General features: G+C 43.1%; 1 protein-coding gene across 1 annotated transcript in view; it reads right to left on the bottom strand.

Annotated features, from left to right (window-relative positions):
• Positions 1-635: 635 nt before the first annotated feature.
• ube2o (ubiquitin conjugating enzyme E2 O) overlaps positions 636-8,128 on the bottom strand; it is a 99,411-nt gene continuing 91,918 nt past the window's right edge. Inside the window, exons 15-18 of the mRNA XM_033044744.1 lie at positions 5,999-6,135; positions 5,504-5,707; positions 5,199-5,256; positions 636-1,963 (exon numbers count right to left, since the gene is read on the bottom strand). Coding sequence (XP_032900635.1) covers positions 1,224-1,963; positions 5,199-5,256; positions 5,504-5,707; positions 5,999-6,135 — 1,139 coding nt within the window. The 3' untranslated portion in view covers positions 636-1,223. The remainder of the gene's footprint in view (positions 1,964-5,198; positions 5,257-5,503; positions 5,708-5,998; positions 6,136-8,128) is intronic.

Raw genomic sequence — 8,128 nt, 5'->3', positions numbered from 1 at the left:
ATGCGGTATTTAAAAACATATAGCTCAAAGAAATCTACTTACCACATTATTTGTACACAAACTTCATTCTTCTCTTTGTTTCTCAAGATACTCTTAAGATAATGACAATCCATGTTTGAAAAACCCGCCAAAAAACTTGTGCTGCGCCTGCGCAGTACGCAATCCACGGTGCAAAGGCGGAATCTCAGCTGCCTTCAGCTCCCCTTATCGTGAAGCCTTGAAGCAGCATCGACGGCACATGAGCTGCACACACTTTCACGTATTACATGTACTGCGCATGAAAGGCAACGGAAATTATGGCTACCTAAGAGATCGATCTCTTAGATAGGCATAATTCTCCCGTGCCTTTACTATTTATATTTAATAATTATCATTTTATAATTTTAGTCAGGGTAGGCAGTGCCTACTTGCCTCCCCTGACGGCACGTGTCTGCATGAGAATGCACATTCATTCAGTTGTGTAGTCATATGAACAAAAATGACATTCATGTCTCACCTGCAGAGAATATTTACCACTCCAAATAATAATTATATGCAACAAAGCACACTTTTAATTCAACTTCTAACTGCAACTCAACCATTGCAGATTTTCAACCCAAAAGGAAACAGGAAGGACTAGTCAATTGTCAAGTCGCTTGTCTAAATGTTGCATCATGCAAGTGATCTCTTTATTCATCACGTTACGCCAATGTTGCAACAATCAGTAAACAGTGAGAAAATAAATGTGGAAACCCATATTCGGTGACATCTTAAGGCCAATTTAATTGTAAAGTCTTATTTTACACTAGTGTAAGGCAACCAAAAATAAATTTTTAAAAATAAAGCACGCACTCTCACAATTTCTACATAAATAGGAAGCAATCAAGCATTCTGAACTTAATACAAGTCCACATGTGTAGACATTTACATCTGGATTAAATACTGTATACATCAAGCTATAAACTCCACTTTAATGTTATTGGGAGAAACATTTATCAGTTTTTTACATCTTATGGTCTCTTTGTGCAGCCATTTTTCAGCAGGGATGCAATTTACCAAGTGTATCATGCATTAAAATGCTCAGGCTCGCTCGGGCTTTGCTCCCTGAAGTAACGCACATTCATTCTACTCCACTCCAGATACAAAATGCGAGCAGCCTTGATTTGCTCACTATCCTTTTGCTTTTATTACACAATTATCAAAAGTCTAGAAAACTTTGTAAACCTGTGGTGTAGATGCAGTGCTCATCTTTCTTCTCTCCTCTCTGGAATTCCAGATTGTATTAAGGTTACCTTGTATCGCTGTAGGCAGCCACAGATGCTTTTCACAAACCCCTTGGAGAGGGGAAACAGAGGGAAACCTATGTCAGGGTAACCTCGCTTCTCAGGGAGAAAGCTACGATAACTCTTTCGCCGCCTTTTTGGCTTGACAATAGCTTGGGACGAAGCCTTCTGTTCTGATGTTAGGGAAGTCTCAGCTGTAGCCTGCAATTGATCAGTAGAATCCATCTCCAGACATACACTCTCCTCTGAATCAGCTTCTGCCAACAACCTCTGCTCTACACCACTAACATGAACTTGAGAATTCTCCATACTGGGCTCCTTGGTGACCTGAACAGATTCTGTAAGCATCTGTGAAGCAGCAGATGGAGAGAGATGTTCCATCTGCCCATCCCCCACATCGGATGGGCAGCTATGAACAGACACATCTTCAGCACTAACTTCACTGCTTCTTTGGATCATTTCATTGATTTCCAACCAAGATTCCATTCTGTTCAAAAGACGCCAGCCGTTGGTATAAAAATGCTCTTTTGTTTCCTGTTCAAATATTTCGACAGGTTTCTGAATGAGCTGCGTCATAGATTGCACCAGTTTTATCAGAGCCATCTCGTTGTAACAGCGACTATTTTCATAGCCCTCTTGAAGGCCACGATCACTGTCAAAGCCAGCCTCGTTATAGTATGGTTCATTCACCAGGATCAGTCCTGCAAATCAGAAAATCAATCATTGATCAAGTTGTAATGGAAATACTTGCAATATAGTTATATACTTCACAAGATGACGCTGGATTAAGGACGCCAATAATTCCTTTCACAAGTATTTAACAGAACTGAAGAATTCCGGTTGACTTCTGTTGGACCAACCTCACCTGCAGAAACATGCAGCTTTCACTTTCGTTATTTAATACATATTTGATGCCTCCATGAAATGTTGCACAACTACGATGGCAACTACTAAAGCTGGGGACATCTTCCTTATCAGATTCTACCATCTGCACCTTTGTCATCTTCCTCTAGCCTTGGTTCCTGGTTGCTAAACACTAATTCCCCTTCCCACACAGACCTTGCTGTCCTAGGTCTCCTCCATTGTCAGAATGAGGCTAAATGTAAATTGGAGGAACAGCATCTCATATTTCGCTTGGGCAGCTTACAGCCCAGTGGTGTATCGATTTATTTAACTTCAGGTAGCCCCAGCATTTCCTCCCTGTCTATCCCTCTCCCACACAAGTCGCACCAGCTTCTCGTTTTCACCCAACAAACAGCTAACAATGGCCTGTTTCCTTTATCATCATTACTTTTTTGCATATCTATCATTCATTGTTCTTTCTCTACATCAAGTTCAAGTTCACATTTGTTGTCACATGCACCAATTGGTACAATGAAATTTGAGTTACCATACAGCTAAACGAATAAAAGAACACAATAGAGTTTATCATCAACATCCACCACAGCGGAATCAATATTTCTCACTGTGATGGAAGACAACAAAGTTCAGTCATCTTCCTCTTTGTTCACCCGTGGTCGGGGCCTTTGAACCCTCCGCAGTCGCCGCTACGGACGGCCCGATGTACTGGCCCTCTCGCCGAGATGATCGAAACTCCGACGTCGGAATACACTCTGCGGCTTGGAGTTTCCGAATCGGCCGCTTATTACCGGAGACCGCGGCTTTCGAAGTCCACAGGCCGAGCTGGACGGAGCTCCAACACCAGCGATCCTCGGCAAAAGATCCCAGGCCTCCACGATGTTATAGTCGGTGTACAGGAGGGGACAAAGCCGACTGTATTTTTTAAGGAGGCTGAGGTCTTTTAATATCTGCCAACCCCTACTGTGTAGTGTCTACCATTCAGTGGTGGCCAGTGCTCTGTTCTTTGCTGTGGCCTGTTGGGGAGATGGCGCCCGTATAGCGGATAAAAACAGATTGGACAAACTAATTAGGAAGGCCGGCTCAGTGGTCGGGGCTGAGCAACGAACGGTCCAGCAGGTGGCAGAGGCCAGAACTCTAAAGAAACTAGGTTCCATAATGACAAACCCCACCCACCCACTCCATGCCCTGAAGGTGATCAAGAGCAGCATCTTCAGCCAGAGGCTGATTGCACCAATGTGCAAAACGGAGAGATACAGGAAGTCCTGTTTACCAGCTGCTATAAGACTTTATAATGAGCATAAATAACTGCACTTTTTTTAAATTAATTATATTTTAACTTGTATTTTAACGTATTTTAACTTGTTATGTATGAAAGCGTGGTGTTGTGTTTGTCTTGAAGCTGTCGTTGCACTGTAATTTCCTGAAAAGGATTATTAAAGGAATAATCTAATCTAATCTAATCTAGTCAGTGTCACGCTCGCGGCTTGAAGCTCCGCAAACCACAGCACCACGGTGTTAAAGTCAGCAGGCCCAAAACTCCAGAGCTCCAACACTGGCGATCCCCAACAAGGGATTGTCCCGCTCCGCAATGGTAATTAATCGCTGTGCCCATTGCTGAACCACTGATCCGGCTCCGGTAGGAAAGGCCGCGCCAATCCAGTTGGTAGGCCGCGGGGGGGGGGGGGGGGGGGGGGGGGAGCGGTGATGCGACACTGAGAAAAGACACACCTCCATCCACGCAAGTGACTGAAAAACTGTTTCCCCCTATTTCCCCCCACCACATAAGACATACCAAGGAACATTGAAACATACATTTAGACACAGTAAAAATAACATAAAGGGTGAAAGGACTATGAGCTGCTGGGGAGGCAGCCACTGCGGTGTCGCCACCCGATGGACTATATTGTCTATATCTCTCGTTTCCCTTATCCCTAACCAGTCTGAAGAAGGGTCTCGACCTGAAACGTCACACATTCCTTCTCTCCAGAGATGCTGCCTGTCGCGCTGAGTTACTCTAGCTTTGTGTCTACCTTTGGTTACCATCACCACCCATCTCACTCTCCCACCAAAATCATGCAAAAATCAATCCCTCCTCACCAAAATCTATCCATCACCTGCCAGTTCTTGCCCTGCCCATTTCCCTCATCTCTCTACCAGCAACCTCCAGTCTACTCCATCATTTGAGGAGTCTTGAGCCCAAAAAACATCTGTCCTTTTCCCCACTCAGGCTGCCTGGACCAATGAGTTGTCCAGCAGATTGTTTTTCACTAAAGATTGCAGTGTCTGAATCAACAGGGATAGGATTGAGGGGAACGCAAGGGGCAACCTTTTCTTTTTACACAGGGTAGTGGCTATGTTGAAAGAAGTGCTGGGAGACGTCATTGATGTAGACAATAACATTTAACCGGCGTGTGGAGAGCTATAAGGATAGGGAAAGTTTAGTGGGATAGTTTTGAGTTTTGTAATGAAGTTGGGGGTCATGTTGCAGTTATCTACATCTAGAATATTGTGTACACCAAATTGTGTTCACTATATTTTGGGCACCAAATTATAGGAAAGATGTCAAGCAATAGGTGCAGAGAAGTTTTACTCAAGGGCCTGAGCTATAGGGAGAGGTTGAGCAGGCTAGGACTCTATTCCTTGGAGTGCAGAAGGATGCGGGGCGATCTTAGAGGTGCACAAAATCATGAGGAATAGATCAGGTAAACAGAGTCTCTTGCCCAGAATAGGGGAATCAAGAACCAGAGGACATAGGTTTAAGGTGAGGGAGGATAGATTTAATGGGAATCCGAGCAGTAACTTTTAATTGCACAAAGAGTGGTGGGTGTATGGAACAAGTTGCCAAGGGAGATAGTTGAAGCAGGTACTATGGGAAAGTTTAAGAAACATTTAGGCAGGTATAGAGAGATATGGGCCAAATGCAGACAGGACCAATGTAGGTGGGGCATCTTGGTGGGTGTGAGCAAGTTGGGCCGAAGGGCCCGTTTTCATGATGTCTCCAACCATGACCTCAGAACCTGCTGCATTCATACAAGTAAAACCACATAGAACCAGCAAATCTTTCTCAGCACTAACCTTGAATCGATATGAGCACCTGGAGAAGGCTGGATTTAGTTGTCCACCTCTCTGTTCCCTGAATCAAAATGAAAGAATTAAATGGTCGGAGAGAACCCACTAAAAGTGATTCCTCAATAAAATAGCAAGTGGAAACAAATCCATGTATACACATCAAGATCAACAGGGAAACAGCATTAGGTCTAAGGACAAAGGTCCGCTCCTTTTGTCTTTCCGTTTGCACTATTTCTGCCAATCGTGATTAATCAACTAAATCACACCCAATGCAGTGGGCAAATAATGGCTCAATTCTACGGGCTGCGTACCTTGCCAATCCACGTGCCCAGGAGACTCACACAGACTTTGCCATTATCGTACAAGTTGGGGTTGAGGCGTCCACTGCACTGAGAAATATAGCGGAAAAGTGGAGGAACCGTAGGATAAACATTGGGAAGCTGGATATCAAAGAGAAACAGCCCATCATCATATGGAGTCCGTGTTGGGCCTTTGATCAGAGCCGAGAACAGATCCTATGGAAAGAAAAGTGAAAGATAGACAACATGCTGGAGTAACTTGGTGGGTCAGGCAGCTACGCTGACATCTACTGGACAAAGAGGCGACTCGCTATTGAATGTGTGGGGGAAGACTGAATAAGTGGCACTACCTCCACCTCATTCCCACAATGCTAATTGGCTTATCATTCTATCATTTACAGCAATCGGAAACTGAAACAAATAGCAAATGAAATCTATCGTTGACAGTATTGTCATTGTAAATTTATAAAAAATAATGACACTATTTAGCAGGTTGGTTCAACTTGCCATTCTGTCCTCAAATGTTTTGACCATAATGCCATCAGGAAGTGCAGTCGCAAGCAATGCCATCTCTTTTCTCACTGTGCTGAAGAACTTCTTTGAATCTGCTGGCTGGAATTCCATTTTTTTGAATGCATGGCTCTCTAAGTGAACAAAGAATTAGTTTACACATTTTATTAATGCCAAATGCTTATGATTTTTTTTAAAAAGCATCAACATACTACTTTCTACATGAAATAATACTTCCTGACAAACCTTAAACCTGGCTTTAAATTTTAATTGCACACCCGACCGTACAAGGTTTATACTATCAGAATACTGAACATCAGAATAAGATCAGCAGTCTATACTCTAAGCTCATTAATAACAAACCAATTAATGTCATTTAACTATTCATAGTTTAATCCTTCAAGTTTGAGTGACATTAACATGAAAATAGTCAATAGTCAATGAACACTACTCCTTCCAAACAGAGAACCAGTGTTAAAAAGGATACAATGGACAATTCGGCCCTTTGAGCCAGCACCGCCATTCAATGTGATCATGGTTGATCATCAATGCTCAGTACCCCTGCCTTCTCCCCATATCCCCTGACTCCGCTATTTTTAAGAACCCTATCTAGCTGTCTCTTGAAAGTATCCAGAGAACCGGCCTCCACCGCCCTCTGAGGCAGAGAATTCCACAGACTCACAACACAGTGTGAAAAAATGTTTCCTCATCTACATTCTAAATGACTTACCCCTACTTAAACTGTGGCCCCTGGTTCTGGACTCCCCCAACATCGGGAACATGTTTCCTGCCTCTAACATGTCCAAACCCTTAATAATCATATGTTTCAATAAGAACCCCTCTCATCCTTCTAAATTCCAGAGTATACAAGCACAGCCGCTCCATTCTCTCAGCTTATGACAGTCCCGCCATCCCGGGAATTAACCTTGTGAACCCACGCTGCACTCCCTCAATAGCAAGAATGTCCGTCCTCAAATTTGGAGTCCAAAACTGCACACAATACTCCAAGTGTAGTCTCACTAGGGCCTTGTACAACTGCAGAAGGCCCTCTTTGCTCCTATACTCAACTCCTCTTGTTATGAAGGCCAACATACCATTCGCTTTCTTCACTGCCTGCTGTACCTGCATGCTTACTTTCAGTGACAGATGAACAAGGACCCCCAGATCCCATTGTACTCCCCCTTTTCCCAACTTAACACCATTTAGATAATAATCTGCCTTCCTGTTTTTGCTACCAAAGTGGTAACCTCACATTTATCCACATTAAACTGCATCTGCCCACTCACTCAACCTGTCCAAGTCACCCTGCATTCTCATAGCATCCTCCTCACAGTTCACACTGCCACCCAGCTTTGTGTCATCTGCAAATTTGCTAATGTTATTTGCAATCTCTTCATCTAAATCATTAATATATATTTATTAATGATTCAACTTTGTATTCCTGTGTAAAGAAAAGGCAGTTCACAGCAAAGGACTACCGTGAGGTCTAGTTCTTAAAACAACAGCACTCTTCAATGGAGCATTTGGAATATTATGTGCAGTTGCTCTGTCACAGGGATGTGGAGGCTTTAGATGTTAAATTACCGTCTGAATTAAAAGGTATTAGGTACAAGGAGGAGTTGGACAAATTTGGACTGTTTTCTGTGGAGCATCAGAAGTTGAGGAAAATCTGATGAAGTTGATAAAATCATGACACATATAGATATGTTATACAGTCAAAACCTTTTTTCCCAGGATGGAAATGTCATACACTAAAGGGAATAGCTTTAAAGTGAGAGGTAGAAAGTTTAAGGGAGATGCGGGGGCAAGTTTTAATTACCAAGTGGTAGGTATCTGAAACTTGCTGCCAGGGAAGGCGATGGAATCAGATGTGATAGTGGCATTTAAGCTTTTAGATAGGCATGTGAATACGCAAGGAATGGATCACGTGCAGAAAGATGACATAAGTTTACTTTGATATCTCGTTTGGCACATGGTGGGCTGTAGGGCTTGTTTTAGTGCCTTACTTTTCTACATTCTATATGCTCTAATGGAGCTACAATTACTGGTCTAGCTGCCTTCACCCAACTGTCAAAGCTCACCATTTCAACTTCCACAGATTGTCAGACAGATTTATTTGGAGTAAGG

Source organism: Amblyraja radiata, chromosome 26, assembly GCF_010909765.2.
Source record: "Amblyraja radiata isolate CabotCenter1 chromosome 26, sAmbRad1.1.pri, whole genome shotgun sequence".
Taxonomy (NCBI): domain Eukaryota; kingdom Metazoa; phylum Chordata; class Chondrichthyes; order Rajiformes; family Rajidae; genus Amblyraja; species Amblyraja radiata.
This window is presented reverse-complemented; position numbering and strand designations above follow the sequence as displayed.